General features: G+C 55.3%; 1 protein-coding gene and 1 long non-coding RNA gene across 2 annotated transcripts; both read left to right on the forward strand.

Annotated features, from left to right (window-relative positions):
* The first annotated feature begins 1,778 nt into the window (after nucleotides 1–1,778).
* LOC145512951 (uncharacterized) lies at nucleotides 1,779–2,718 on the forward strand. The gene is made up of 2 exons (XR_014058933.1): nucleotides 1,779–2,001; nucleotides 2,514–2,718. It is a non-coding gene; the product is annotated as an uncharacterized LOC145512951 (long non-coding RNA).
* A 3,886-nt stretch (nucleotides 2,719–6,604) lies between these two features.
* Nucleotides 6,605–15,032, forward strand: ITPKA (inositol-trisphosphate 3-kinase A). The gene is made up of 7 exons (XM_081507692.1): nucleotides 6,605–7,177; nucleotides 12,884–12,980; nucleotides 13,064–13,280; nucleotides 13,421–13,625; nucleotides 13,865–13,966; nucleotides 14,264–14,335; nucleotides 14,432–15,032. Exons 1-7 carry the CDS (start codon nucleotides 6,689–6,691, stop codon nucleotides 14,633–14,635), a joined length of 1,386 nt encoding a protein of 461 aa, XP_081363818.1. The 5' UTR covers nucleotides 6,605–6,688; the 3' UTR covers nucleotides 14,636–15,032.
* Nucleotides 15,033–15,226: the final 194 nt, after the last annotated feature.

The raw sequence follows: 15,226 nt of genomic DNA on the forward strand, positions 1-15,226 counted from the left end.
CCCAGGCTGGCCCCCAGGGCCAGAGTTTCTTGGCCCAGAATAGGGGCTTAGCCAGTGCAGCACAGGCGTATTGAGGACTTCCAGATTGTGCTCTGGACCTGAGGGAGAGACTAAAAGCCACAAGGTAAACAGGCTCAGTGCAGCGTTCATACCCCAACTCCACCACTTAACTACCTAGGGCTGAAGCTAGTTAACTCTTCTGAGCCCATTCCCCATCTTTAATATAAAATCTATCAGGAGCCTGTTCAAGATGAAATGTTCCTTTTCCCAGTAAAGGTTCGGTAAGTGCTGTTGTCAGAGTAGAGGCCATTAGGCTTCACAGGAGAGACTTGGAGCAGAGTGGTGGGGTGGGGATGGAAGGGGCAATGTGATGGAATGGGTCAGAAGCCACAGAATAGCCCCAGTGTCAGCAGAGGGCATGAAGCTCCAGAAGCTGGAGCACTTGGCCCAGAGACTCAGGTAGCTCCCACCTAGGAATGTGTGTGCATGTGTGTGTGTGTGTGTTGAAATGGGGGAGGGAGGTCAAGAAACTCAGTCTCCCTATGGAGGTTCCGATGATCACTGGGGCTGGCCAGGAGAACTGTCCAGAGAAGGACAGCTGCCTTTTGGTCCCAACTTGCTGCTGCTATTCTCTGCAGCCCCAACACACACCCTCTTTATTGATGGTCTGTCTGAAAGCACCCTCCTGCTCCCAGCCCTCACTGGCTCCGAAGGCCTCCACCTCACCACTGCCCCAGGGGACTCAGACTGTGAGGCTTCACCTCCTCAACACCACAGAGAGTAATTAAAACATAAAAACCGTGTCAAACTGGAAAATGAATGTAAATAAGTTCAACCAAGTTCTGATCTGTTTCATGATGACTTAATAGCATCTTCAGAATATCACTTTTTTGTCTCTTTTAGCTGTCCATGACCCTGCATTTTCCCCAGTGGTTCAATGGTCTGCCTGCAATGCAGTACACACGGGTTGTTTCTGGGATGGGAAGGTCCCTTGGAGAAGGAAATGGCAATCCATTCCAGTATTCTTGCCTGGAGAATCCCATGGACAGAGGAGCCTGGTGGGCTACAATCCATGAGGTCACAAAGAGTCAGACAGGACTGAATCGACTTAGCAGGCGTGCACGTACGAACCTGTGTCTCTAAATTCATGTGGAGAGCACATCTTGCTCAGCCATAAACACATCCACCTCTCCTGAAACGCACAGGTCTATCCCCATCGATTTTTCCCTGAAGAACTACTCTTCACCCTTCAGCGCTCAAAGGTCACCTCCTCCAGGAAACCTTCCCTGATTGCCCCTTCCCGCTCCGGTTTGGGAGCACGTAGGCTTCCCTAGGGCGACACACACCACGCTGTAGTTCTGTTATCTGTGAGTCTCCACCTCTATCCTGGGACCTAGTTAACGCCCAATAAACGTAGTGGAGGAAAGGGGGGCGAGACCAGCTGACTGCGTTCTGGGATTTCTGACCCCACCACTCCCCTCTATGGTGTCCCCAGACCGCAGCGCACGCAGGAATGAGATGCAGCGGTGCCCCGCCGCCTGCAGTGGAAGCCCAAGCTGTCCGTCCTATGGGTTCAGCCTGAGTCCGCGAGTAAAACGGCTGTGGCAGATGGGAGCTATCCCCTCATGGCCCCGACGAGCCAACAGCCTCGGCCTCTGTTCGCCCGCTCGCGACCTCAGTGACCTTGGAGTCCAAGTCCGAGTGCCCCACGGGGCTGTGACCACAGCGCCTGCACGTGCATGCGCTCGCCATGCAGGTCTCCAACCGTGGACCCCGGCTGGGCGCGCGCCCTGGCGGCTTCCCCACACCCGCCCCCCACCTGCCGTTGGGAGGTGGGGCCTCAGATGGCTCGGTGCTCCTGGCGGGTGGCCTGAGGCGCCCAGGCACTGATGCTGAGAAGGAGCAAGCATCAGCTCCATGGACCTGAGGCCTGCGCGCCACTTCCCACTGGCTCCTGTTTCCACCTAGCCACTGGAGGCTCTCTGCGCACACCGGGTGGAGGTCAGGCTGGCAGGCAGAGATCACAAATTAGGGGATGCGCCCATCTGGGGCAGAGAAAGATCTGGAGGTACCCTGGTAGGGATGTGGGGGACAGAGAAAGACTGCATCCCTGACCTCAGACACTACCAGTCCCCTCTGCCTCCTCTTGGCCACTGGCAGAGATTCTGAGGGTTCTGAGTTTTAGAGAGAGGGAGGAGGGGGAACCACAGGAACACAGGCTCCTGGGAGGGATGGGAAACCTTGTTTCTGAAGTGTGTCAGGAGAGAAAATGTTCTTACTGAGCATACACAGGTGTGGTGACACATTTTGACTGTTTTGGAGGAGGGTGATTCAGAGGGTGGTGGGTCAGTAAATGTTGCTAGGTCCCAAGTTTTATCAGAAGATATTCCCAGGATATTTCCACAAACTGTATCCATTATGGGGTCAGAGATTGCATGGGGAGGAGAAACCCAGAGGCAAGGAAAAGGGCCTGGAGTTGTCAAGTGAAGATGGCTGTTCACTCCTCTTTCCAGGAGGAAGGAGAACACCAATTTTTCTCCATTTGCAATAACCCTGGCTCTGGCAAACCCTTCAGCACTCTCTCTATAATGCTCTGGGCAGAAAAGGGCTTCAGACTGATCAGGGTTGGAGAATGAATGGTTTGCAGGAAGCAGCTGAAGACCAAAGTCTCACTGAAAGTTCCTTGGAAACAGTAAATACAGCCATTTAGCATCCTGAGGTCTGTTTTCTTTCTTTTCTTTTTTAAAACTGCACTGTGTGGCATGTGGGGATTGTAGTTCCCCAGTCACAGATAGAACCCATGCCCCCTGCATTGGAAGCACAGAATCTCCTGGGGCCTGTTTTCTGTTGTGTCCTTTCTCATTTCCTTCCTCCAAAAGACAATGTAAAATGATGTACCACCACCCCTAGTAAGGGATCATTCCTGTATCCCTTTCACCTACCAAAATACCTTGTTCATAGCAGCTGCTTAATGAAAGTTAATTTGCTCTATAAATGACAAATGAGTCATAGGTCACAAAATATTGGAATCTTGGGGTCAGAAACTCCCTTGGAGGACACTAAGCCTCACAGAGCACATCTGGGAGTTGTTGACTTGAATGAGACCCTGTACCACCTGGCCTAAAGGAAAATATGCCACTACTACCTTCCCAACATATACACAGACACTCTCACACACTCATACACACCCCATGAGGCTCAGCTCTCGCTGGAAAGGCTTTCAAAACAACAGGTGGGGGCTTCCCTGATGGCTCACTCCTAAAGAATCTGCCTGCCAGTGCAGGAGACATGAGTTCAATCCCTGGTCTGGGAAGATCCCACATGCCAAGTGGTAATTGAGCCTGTGTGCCACCACTACTGAGCCTGTGCTCTGGAGCCCAGGGGCCATAACTAGTGAGCCCACGTGCTGCAACTACTGAAGCCCCGTGCCCTAGAACCCATGCTCCACCAGAGAAGTCACTGCAATGAGAAGCCTGCACACCACAACAAAGAGCAGCCCCTTCTTGTTGCAAATAGAAAAAGCCTGTGTGCAGCAAATCCGAATAAATAAAGTTAATAAAAAAAACAAAAACAGGTAGCCCACACATCCTCTCTCTCCAAGGTGTGAAGCCCTGCCCAGGGGTCTTGGGAAGCAGAAACTGGCATAGAAATAGTGAGTAGTGACCTTGCTCCTGCCCCTGGGGCCAATGGTCCTGTACTGTGAGTTGCATAGGAGGCACAGAGCTAAGTGAGGCAGGCTAAGGAATAAACCAGAAACCTCTCACTCAATCTCTAGGCACCCCTTCCCCAACTTTTGTGCCCCAGGGTAGTTACCCCCAGGAGGGATGTAGCCCCCATGCCTGATAAGTCCTGAAGGACACAGAGAGGGATGAAGACTCAGACACTCCAGGATGCAGGCATCTAGGATACAGGAGGATCCCTGAACAAAGAAGCCACAAGAAGAAGGATCAGTTTTCTTCTCAGACATGTAGCTGACCTTGTGGATAAGGCAGAAGGATTCTCATAGCCAATCTCAGATCAGCCACCTAATGACCATCAAAACCTTGAAACAATCTTCTTGGCCCCCGCACAACCATTTTTTGCATCATACAAGAGGCCATTCCTATGCCTGTAATTGTAGCAGACTGACTTTCTCCACACTCCTCTAACTCACATCCATCTACTCAACTTCAAGGACTGGGAAAACTGAGGTACAAAAACAGAATTCCAGCATTTGAAAGGTCATTCCTGGCTCAACTAGGAGGACATGAGGACCCTTTGACCTTGTCCCACAGCTGTATTGGGACCCCTCCACCCTGCCCTATGATTGTGCCTATGTTTTCTGCCTGTGATAGGTGGAGGTAGACTTTGCCTTCACTGGATAAGGACCTAGAGACTGAACTACAAGATGTTAAGAAACTGAGCATAGCACAAGAATAGAAGTTATGACACACTCCACCACCTAACTGTGTGGCCTTGCACAAGCGCCTTCACCTCCTTGGTTGAATCATTTAATCTCTTTGTTACTTCTGCTGTATTGTGAGGATGATAGAGGCATATAAATGTACTTCCCACTTGAAAATCTATGAAATTAACTCATTTCAATACTCATTCCAAGGCTTGTCCTTACTTTTCCAGGGAGGAAGGCCTGAGCAGGTATGGCAAAGAGCTCTTCTTTGGTTGCCTGCCTTGGGCAGGTTCCTGATACAAGAAAAAGGAATTGCCCTGAGTTTCCTCACAGCAGTCAGGATGACACCGGCTCCCAGCCTGCTCGTGCCTCCAACATTGCCCATCCATTGACTGCCACACAGGTGTGACCTGCATATTCCTCTTCTCACTTCCTTTTCCGCCTTTCCAGTTCTAACAGGTCCTTGTCAGCTCTCTCCACTCTGGTTTTGCCCCTAGTCCCCTCTCTGAGGGTACTACCTTCCCAGCTCTCCCCTAACCAGGGGAGCTTTGAAGGAGGGAAAGAAATGAGTGCATGAGACATAGGTGTCTCTGGTCCTTCAAGCCCTCAAGTACACCCCTTACACAAACACCCGGGCTCCTCCAAACCTCTGTGCCCCAGAGAAGGTAACCATGTAGCTTCCCGGGTTCTCCACAGAGGACTTGAGTATTCAGACTCCTGTATTTCCTTCTTTCTCTTACTCCTTCATTTCTTCCGTTTTTCCTCCCTCCTCCTACTCTTTCTTCCACTCAATCTTTCTTCATCAATCTTCCCTAGGGATTTTCCGTTTTCTTCTTTGCTGAAGGTGCCCACTGTCTCTCTGAACCCTCCTTTTCTCTCCTCCTGGGCCATTCTTGAATTCTGGATGAAGGGAGATAAGGAAAGGAGATAAGAGCTCCTTTCTGTCTTCATCAGCTCAGAGGCCATCCTTCTGAGGGCTATATCCCCACAGGTCCCCCAGTCATCTCTAGACATCAGACACCCAATGAGGAATTCTCTCTCATAGCATTTGGAGAAAAAACAGGAAATGTTGTGAAATGCTGAGTTCCATACAAAGCAGCCTTTGCAGCTCAGTTGACCACTAACATGCAAAGTGGCCAAAGACCTACCACAACGATGCTACCAATGAGCACGCTGTGGTGTATGAGATCCTTCTCCAACATCAGCACTTTCTTCCCAGTTTCACAGCCACAACTCTGTGGGTCAGGTGAGATTTACCTATATCTACAAGTAAGAAAACTGACTTAGAACGGTGACTAGACTGCCTAAAATCACATCTGGAGTGTGGTGAACCTGAGGCTGGCTCTTTCTCCCACCCACACTAAAATTATTCTTACCATTTCGAGATATCACATCTGTCATTTTATTCTCACAGCAATCCTGTGAGGCGGACAACAACCCTGTCAAGAAAAATCAGCAGTTCAAGGAGGAGGAATGACTTACTTCCAGCCCCACGTAGACTCTAAGCTCCGAACTCCAAAAGGGAAGGAGGAAGAAGGGCTCGCCGCCCCCACCCCAGCCTCCGCCAGCCAGCAGCCTGGGATGCTGCCCGGGTCTCCGCCAGGAAAACGTGGAGAGATCCAGGCCCCGCCCCCTGACCTTGTACTCGGCCAGCCTCGGGGATAGGGAGTGGGGAAAGCCTCAGCTAGTTCCCAAGACACAGTCCCCACTTGGGCACACGCCCTGGGGTGAGGATTCCTGGGGAAGCCGAAGGCCGTGAACTCCGCGCCGAAGAGGCTCCGGGCGGAAAAGCCCCCGAGACCTGGACGCCTTAGCGCAGAATGGGTGGAACGAGGAAAGGAGCCAGAGGGGACCGGGTTCGAGAGCCAAAGCTGGACCAGCTCCACCCCCGCGGGGTCAGGGCCCTTGGAATTGCCCTGGAGGAATTCCTGGAGGAATCCCTGTGGAGTTGGGGTGTCGAGCGCGGCGTGGGGCGGAGCAATCCTTCTGGCCTTCCCGAGCGAAGGTGGGCACTGAGAGGCCGCGAGGGCCAGGCCCGGGTTTTCTGTATATCCAGGAGGCCTGGGCTTCCTGGCCACCCCCGGAGCAACAGGGAGCCTTCCCTGCTGGGCAGGAGCCCAGGCAGGCCCGCGCTTTCTCTGAAAGTGAAAGGAGTGGGCGGGGGGCGCGGCCGAGGCGGGGCCCAGGCAGGCTGCGGCGCAGGCTCCGCCTCGGGGCAGTCTCGAGCCGGGGGCGCCGAGCGTCTCCAGTGCCCGCCGCGCCGCGGGCTGGTGGGCTCCGCCGCGGCTCTGTTACCGGGAAATGACCCTGCCCGGGGGCCCGACGGGCATGGCGCGGCCGGGAGGCGCGGGGCCCTGCAGCCCTGGGCTGGAGCGGGCCCCGCGCCGGAGCGTCGGGGAGCTGCGCCTGCTTTTCGAGGCGCGCTGCGCTGCGGTCGCTGCCGCCGCCGCCGCCGGGCAGCCCCGGGCTCGCGGGGCCAAGCGGCGCGGGGGACAGGTCCCCAACGGGCTTCCGCGGGCTCCCCCTGCCCCAGTGATCCCGCAGCTGACTGTGACGGCCGAGGAGCCGGACGTGCCCCCGGCCAGCCCCGGGCCGCCCGAGCCGGAGGGTAGCTGGCTCCCGGCCGTGGGTTCGTCGCACCTGCAGCAGCCGCGCCGCCTCTCCACCTCGTCGCTCTCCTCCACTGGCTCCTCGTCGCTGCCCGAGGACTCGGAGGACGATCTTCTGAGCGACAGCGAGAGCCGGAGCCGCGGCAACGTGCAGCTGGAAGCGGGCGAGGACGTGGGTCAGGTACGGGCCGCGGGGCGGGGCCGGAGCGGGGACCTGCTTGGAGCTCGCGGCGGACCAACTCCAGCCCTAAGCTCCCTCCCTCGAGAGTCCCCTTCTCCCTCTTTAGGCAGTGGGGTCGGTGGGAGGCGCCGGGCCAACCCCTCGCCTTGACAGTTTTTACTCCAGTTCTACAGGCGAGTCGCGACCCTGGCCCTGGGGCGTCTAAGAGAGTGAGGAATCCCCGAGACTGGCCACGGGGACCGGTGGGGCGGCGGGGCAGCGTGACTTGCCGGCCGTGAGATGGCTGGAGGGATCGGAGGGGCTTAGCGTTACCCGGCAAACTCTCGCCGAGACGGGAGGACGAGCCTCCCTCTCTGCCGCCCCCTCTCCCGCGCCGCGGCCCCACCCCCGCCGTTGCCACGGTTTCCCTCTCCTGAGTGGGAGTGGAGCCGAGCTCCAGGCTCTGCTCGCGAACTGCCGCCGTCTGCTCCCGGCGCCCGCACCAGGCTTGGACGCGGGGAAGGGAGGGGCGTGGGACAACTAGCTTAGGCAGGGGGCGGAACGCTGCCCTCCTCCGCCTAACTGCCCCTAATTCTGGCCGGGGAGGGTTGGGGGAGGTAAACTGAGGCTGAGAGGGTGGGACCAGCCTGCCGATCTCCGCCCCCGGTAGCCTGGATGTTCTGGGGCCAGGTTTGACCCTTTGATAACCCAGGCTAGGATGCGGTGCAGTCATTCCCCGTGCCTGCCCCTAAGGGTCGTGCCGCGCCCAGGACAGCCGTCCTGTACCCCTTGTTTTAATCAAGGCCAAATACTTTAAATAACTATCCGCGGTCAACGAGAAGGAGTTGCTCTAGATCCACGTTATGCAAGTGTCCCTGGAGTGGAGGGAGAGGCGAAGGGCGCCCTCAAGCTCTGGTGGCTCGGGGCTTGCCCAGAAGGGCGGTGAGAGCAGCGGACGTGCGCCGGGGCGGCCGGGCCTGCGGAACCTAGGCTCCCCCCGCGCTCCGATTGGACGAGGCGCGAGAGTCACTGTAATGGCTTGCAGTGGCTCCGTGATTCAGTTACCCATGAGACTTACATTATCCTCAGGGCAACGTGGTTTGTGACACAAGAGGGAAAAGGAAAAAGTCTCATAGAGCAGGAACCCACCCCGACACCAGGTAGAGGGTGCGGGGAGTCCCTCTCTCCTCCCCAGGGGTAAGGGTACCCCTGACCCCTGACATTTCTGGTGTAACCCTGGTCCCTGAAAGGAGGCGGTGCTGCTCGAGGGTTTCTAAGGCGGTGATGAGGGGCAGTGAGAGGACTCCTCCCTCCCCACCCCCGAAAATCCGGAGCAGTAACTGTGGGCCCAACGCTCCCCCCGTTCAAATCTCTGAGAGCTGAGAGGCGGGCGCTGGAGGCAGGGCGCCGCGAGGGCAGCCCCCGGCTTCACTCTTCCTCCTAAAGGCGGAGGAGGACCTGCGGCCCAGGACTGCTTACTACGTAGGCAGGCCAGCTGGGGGTCAAGACTCCGGGGACCAGTCGCAGCTGTGCCCTGGGCGTCTTCGGCCAGCCTCTCCCACTCTGGGCCTCCCCGTCACCCGGCGCGGCAGGAGCTGGAGCAGATGGCCGTGGACGGCCCTTCCAGCTCCAAGGCTGCGAGTACCAGGCCTTCCCAACCCCCAGCCCGCCGGGGCCTCCCCGAAGGCAAACAGCCACGGCGGTGGCAGATAAGCCAGGGGCTGTTGACAGAGGCCGCCTGCGTCCGCGTGGAAGGGCCCGGCTCGGACTTTGCCTCGCGGAGCCGCACAGCGCTCCCGCCTAGGCTGCCTTTAGGGCTTCCCCAGGCAGGAAGCAGAGCCCATAGGCTAGCTGACCGTGAAGGATGCGCCTAGGAGAAGGGTATTACGGCAGCACTCCTCAACTCTCAGCTCGCCAGCTACTTACAACTCCGGCCTGGGTGGATAATGTGAATAGCGGGAAGCCTTTGCGAGGCTTGTACGTCCTTCACCTTTTCTTTCTAGAAGCCGCACACTGTGTGCCCAGAGCCTGGAGCTGGGCTCCCACTCAAGGTAGTTGGGACTGGGCAGCCTGCCTCCTTCCTGCTTCCTTTCCTACGGTAGAGGGAAGAGTCACGGGGAAGAAGAACCATACAGGCCAAGAGAGGAGTTGGGGGCCTGTCCCCAAGGGCAGCTGGCATGACATTCTTAGGCCTTGTCTGCTTCTTAAAACAATTTTGGAGGTGTTACTTTAGCAGAAGAGAGGTTGTTTGACTCTTGTTCATTTGATTCTCTTCTCTCAGTGCTCCAGGATGGGTAAGGAGACCTGGATGCAATCCTGTCCTGGGCCCAGAACTCCCACACTTCACTTTTCACTAATTATAGAGCAGAATTTAGGTTAACAGACTTCCTTTTTAAAAAGCAAATGCCCCTGGGAGGGTGAAGTCGTGGGTCACTTATACCTTGGTGCAAATCATTTTACAAATTTAAACTGATTGTTCTCACCACCACCACCAGGAGTGCTTACTTGATAAAGTATTGGGAACAAGGCAAGGGGGTTGGGCTGGTAGAGAGCTTTAGCCAGAGTCTGGATGGCTGGAGGTAGGGCATGGAAGTCAGGAAGAGGGGAGATGAATACCAAAGACAAAGAAAGCAAAGGGCTTCTGGCAGAAGATACACAGAGTGTTTGGTGTGATACAAGAAGCTGGAGTCCTCAGGGCTTCTAAACAGAGCTCAGACAAAGGAGGGTCTGAGGCTAGTATTCAGCTAAGCTCTGCCCAGAGAGAGATGCTCCCTGTCCAGCCTCATGGGTGAAGAATTATCAGAGGGTCCTCCTGTGACTTCATCAAAGACCCTCATATGGTCAGTTCTCCTGAGCTTTTTGTCCCAAGGTGTCTCGGTAGCCTCTTGCTGTGAGATGCTTTCTCAGACTTCTGTTCACCTGGGCCAGGCAATGGGGTTTTAACCCTTTTTTCAGCTAGGTTTCACTCTGTAACATAATAAATCTGCTTTCTTATATTCATACAATAAAAGCCTTACCTGCTCAAAAATATCTTCCCTGCTGTTGTTCATGTGCCAAAATCCCCACCCACTCGCCAAAGAATGATTCCCCAAGAACCATTCTGGATATATGCATCTTTCTATGCATTATGTTCCCTGGGGGAGGTAGCTCCCTAGATGAAGATGGCAGAATTCCATGATGCTTGCATCAACTCCTTCCATATCGGACCCTATCCATTACTGGCAGAGCAACTAAATCCTGTCATTACGAACCAACCTCAAAAGGTGGCTAGAAGGGCTCAAATGGCATAATGGGTTTGAAAGCCTTCTGTAACCCACATGGCTGGAAACAACCTTAGTCTTTGCTGCTCTTGGCTGATATGATCTCACAAAACTGGGGTGGGGAGAGTGGAGAGATCACCCAATGTTATCTCAGTTTGGGAGCAAGTCAATGCTATATTATCACACATCACTCAAGAGGCAGTAGCCCAGGACTGCAGGTACTAGAGCCTCTTCTACCAGGTCCACCTGTCACCTTCCAGCCTCACTCACTGCTCCTACATGATTGCAGAAGAAAGGATGATGCAGTTCTCCCATCTCACCTAATCCAAGGCTGATTCCATCTTCTACTGGGGTGGCTACGGTACTAGATTAACCCTATAATGAAGTCCATTCTGGCCCCACTGTCCCCCCAAATTCTGCCAGTAAGTCCCTAAAGCTTTCTGAAGCCCCACCACTAAACCCATCCCTTTGCATAAACTAAAGGTGTCCAACCAACAGAGAGGGGACCCCAGGCAGATCTCAGTGTTTCCCCAGAGATCAAAACACACCACCTTGTGGCTGCAAATTGCTTTATCTTGTACAAAGCTCTTTTTCATGCAGGGTCCATTTGACCTCTGGAACCTGCTGGGACGATTGGAACATGGGGGTGGGTTTTGAACTTGAGCTTAGGGCAGAGAGCTGGAAGCAGGGATAGCAGGAATGTCAACTCTTTGAACTTTGATTGCCGTCTGTAAAATGGCAATAGTTACCATCTCAGGCACTTACTGTGCGTGTGCAGCAGCATCATGAATTTCAAACTGAGTGTGGGGGAAGAGGGTATAGGATGTGCCACTCAAGGTATCTGGCACATACATCCTCCTGGAATTTTATTTGAGGATTTGGAGGTGGGAGAGTTTTATAATAAAACTTGGATTTATTATGCAGCATAATGCAAACCTTGTATGTATTTAAAGAGTGAAAAAGGGAGTTTTAAAAGATGTCATGCTTCTGGTGGGCTGCTTCTGGCTACACCCCCAGATCCCTGGGGATTGGACACGTGATCACACCCTACTGTGCCATGTAGGGACTTTGAGAGGAAAGCAGGAGCAATGCTGTCTGTTGGAGATGAGAAGCCTGGTGTGCAGTGGGCGGTCAGTAAATGGTGGCTCGTGTTATGGCAACAGCTAGGTCCAGAGGAAACAGGCTCACACAGATGAAATTCTCACTTGAGTTCAACTCAGCTAGAAAGTGACAGAGCCAAGACTGGAAGCAACTTTGGACTCCCCCTCCAGTACTCTGTCACTGACTCCCATTTCCTCCCCATGAAAAGTGGTTTTATAGTCAGCAGCCTCCTCTGCTTAAGCCTCCACCCCAGTTCTCCCTCTCACTCGAGTGGATTGAGAGCTGGATTCCTGGGTTCCAGTCCTGTGGAGGCACACACATGTCATTTCTCTAAAAGGCAGGTGCCCTGGGAGGAGGCAGCAGACACACTCTTGAGATGAGCAAACCTGTGTGCTCCAGTGGGTAGACACAGGAGTGATGAGCTTGGCATGGAAGAGGAAAGGTTCAGAGTATCAGGTGCTCTCAGACTAGACGCAACGGTCGAGGCAAAAGGTACACCAAAATCTCAATTTCCCTCTCAGTTTCATCTAAGATGACAGACCCTCCTCTCTGTATTCCATTTTCAAAACCCAGGTTTCTGGGTCCAGGTTGGGGCACCCTGGCCTTGTCAACTGGTAGGGAGTGAGATGGCATCCAAGGATAGGAAGAGGGCCTTGGGGAGCACCAAGCCATTCTTTCTTCAGACCCTGCCAAGTTGGCCTCCCTGCCCTGGGCCTGTGTAATGATTTGTTTCCATGTTTGTCTTTCTCCCTAAATGAGAGGAACCAATGGTCCCAAGTATTAAATGATAATCCAGATTTGTGGAGGTAGTGGTCCATGCCAAGGAATGGGGCCGGGGGTGGGGGGTGTCACACTCAAGTCTCATTTACTACTACTCACAACAACATGGTGGGAGTGGTTACTTCCCCATTTTACAGATTAAGAAACTGAACTCAGAGGCTTCTCAAGCCCCAGAGTCTCCCGAGGCATTGGTAACAGTGCAATGCTCAGAATTTCTCTGTGGTAGACCTGAAAATCTGCATTTTTTTTTTTAACATCACGAGATTGTTTTCCTCACAAAAGTCCTAAAACCTCGACAGAGCAGTTCAGTAACCTGTCCATGCAGCTGTGGAGCAGCAGAACTGAGCTTTCTGACGCGAAGGCTGGGGCTCTTTGCAGCACACTGGATATCTGTCATCTCCAGGAGCTTGTCTCAGGGTCCGCCACACAGGCTCACGATAAACTTCCCCTGAGTGAATGAGCGGTTGAATCTCCAGGCACGAGCTGCTTAGGGTAGGGTGGGACGGGCAAGACCACGTTCCAGAGGAAGGAGGGCTTGTGTACTGCTGAGACGCTGACTGGCAGACCGGGGTCGTGTCGCTTTCAGAAAAGCCACTGGCAGAAGATCCGGACCATGGTGAACCTGCCGGTCATGAGCCCTTTCAAGAAGCGCTACGCCTGGGTGCAGCTGGCGGGGCACACGGGTGAGCACTGAGCCGTGGCGGGTGCCGGGGGCGGAGGCCGGGAGGAAGGGACTTAGGCGGCACTAACCAGGGTCTGCCCTCAGGGAGTTTCAAGGCAGCGGGCACCAGCGGACTGATCCTCAAGCGCAGCTCGGAGCCGGAGCGCTACTGCTTGGCGCGGCTCATGGCGGATGCGCTACGCGGCTGCGTGCCCGCCTTCCACGGCGTTGTGGAGCGCGACGGCGAGAGCTACCTGCAGTTGCAGGACTTGCTCGACGGCTTCGATGGGCCCTGCGTACTAGACTGCAAGATGGGCGTCAGGTACGCGTGCCCTGCCGGGCGGCTGGAAACCAGTAAAGGGCCCAGGGCGGGATCGAGCGCTCTACGTTTGCCCAAGGCAGTGCTCGACGACGTTCAGGTGTGCGCCCGCTCACGCCGCGCCGCTGCCTGCGCCTCCGTAGGACTTACCTGGAAGAGGAGCTGACCAAAGCCCGCGAGCGGCCCAAGCTGCGGAAGGACATGTACAAGAAGATGCTGGCGGTCGACCCTGAGGCACCCACCGAGGAGGAGCACGCGCAGCGCGCGGTCACCAAGCCGCGCTACATGCAGTGGCGAGAAGGCATCAGCTCCAGCACCACTCTCGGCTTCCGCATTGAGGGCATCAAGGTGGGCCAGGCCTGCGTCGCTTTGTACTTCCCGGGCCCTTCCTCCGCCCCAGCCCCACTGTGCGGTGTCTGTCCTCCGTGTTGACCTCCCACCCCGACTGCCCCAGGAAGAGGCACCTTCTGGCGGCCGTCTTGCTGTCCCTGGCATTCAACGTCCCTAGGCGGTACCGCTGCTCTAGCCAGATCCTCTCCCTTTGGGCGCACACGTGGCCCCTGACGATTTCTGCCTACCTTCTACAGAAAGCCGACGGCTCTTGCAGCACCGACTTCAAGACCACTCGAAGCCGGGAGCAGGTGATCCGCGTCTTTGAGGAATTTGTGCAAGGGGATGCGGAAGTGCTGGTGAGCGTGGGATCCCAGAACCCTGAGATGATGCTGGGAAGCCTGATACCTAGGGGTGCCCCCAGGTCAGGTCATCTGACGCAACACCCTACCCTACGTGACCCCCATCCCAGTGTTTATCGCACTGCGCTGTTATTGCTTTACAACAATTCTGGGCTGCGCGCCATGTGGGGGCCTGCGCCTGCCTCACCATGGTATTTGCCAAGCCAAGCATGCATCCTGGCGTTCTTCATAATCTCATAATCGCAGAGGTTCAGTTGGTATTTAATTTATCCTCCTCTTCTCCACCCTCTCCAGAGGAGGTATCTGAACCGCCTGCAGCAGATCCGGGACACTCTGGAGGTCTCTGAGTTCTTTAGGAGGCACGAGGTAAGGGGCAAGCTCACAGGTCTGTGGTCTGTGAGGGAAGAGGGTGGAGGGCTTCTCAGGATTAGAGCCGTGGCCTGATGGTGGGGGACTCGGCAGGTGATTGGCAGCTCGCTCCTCTTCGTGCATGATCACTGCCATCGCGCCGGCGTGTGGCTCATCGATTTTGGCAAGACCACACCCCTCCCTGACGGCCAGACCCTGGACCACCGGCGGCCCTGGGAAGAGGGCAACCGAGAGGACGGCTACTTGCTGGGGCTGGACAATCTCATTGGTATCCTGGCCAGCCTCGCGGAGAGATGAGGCTGGGCCCCTGTCCCTGCTGACCTGAGGGTCTGACAGATGGAGCTGCGCCTGCATCCCCACCATGCATGCAGGCAAGAGAGACTGAAACCCCGCGATGCAGGGCAGTGCATACGGCCCTGTAGGCCAAGTGCCAACCACTGTGGGACACACTGCACGCGCAGGGCCTGGCCCCCTACAAGCCCCAGTGTTCCCAGAGCCGATGACACTAATTAAGTGGGGGAGGGAGGAGCAGAGTGGGGTAAGTGGCTTCTTCTTCAGCCCAGCTCTTCTGAGGGGGCTCCATACCTCTCCAGAGAAGCCAGATAAAGAACTTTGTTTCACAGGCACTAGATCTATTGGTCTGAACTCCCACACTACAATGGACTCCCCTTCCCAATAAAACTCAAAGACACCAGCTTTGACTCTGGCCTCATCCCCTCCCTCCCTCTGGTCCCTTCTTTCTTGATTCCCTGGCATCTGTCAGGTGCACTCAGATCACTGTGGTCTATGAGAAGAGCTCTTTTTTAGAGGCATGTGTAGCATTGGGGGCTTCCCAGGTGGAGGATGCTAATGGGGTAAGGGCAATCCAGAGAAGGCTCCCTGCAGGAG

Source organism: Giraffa tippelskirchi, chromosome 7, assembly GCF_054371585.1.
Source record: "Giraffa tippelskirchi isolate mGirTip1 chromosome 7, T2T-mGirTip1v1.2.pri, whole genome shotgun sequence".
NCBI lineage: Eukaryota > Metazoa > Chordata > Mammalia > Artiodactyla > Giraffidae > Giraffa > Giraffa tippelskirchi.

Excerpts from the sequence above, each read along its gene's own strand:
- ITPKA (XM_081507692.1), top strand. The coding sequence starts at position 6,689 with ATGACCCTGCCCGGGGGCCCGACGGGCATGGCGCGGCCGGGAGGCGCG. Across the intron at positions 7,178-12,883 it reads CGGGCGAGGACGTGGGTCAG|AAAAGCCACTGGCAGAAGAT; the intron begins GTACGGGCCGCG and ends TGTCGCTTTCAG. Across the intron at positions 12,981-13,063 it reads GCAGCTGGCGGGGCACACGG|GGAGTTTCAAGGCAGCGGGC; the intron begins GTGAGCACTGAG and ends GTCTGCCCTCAG.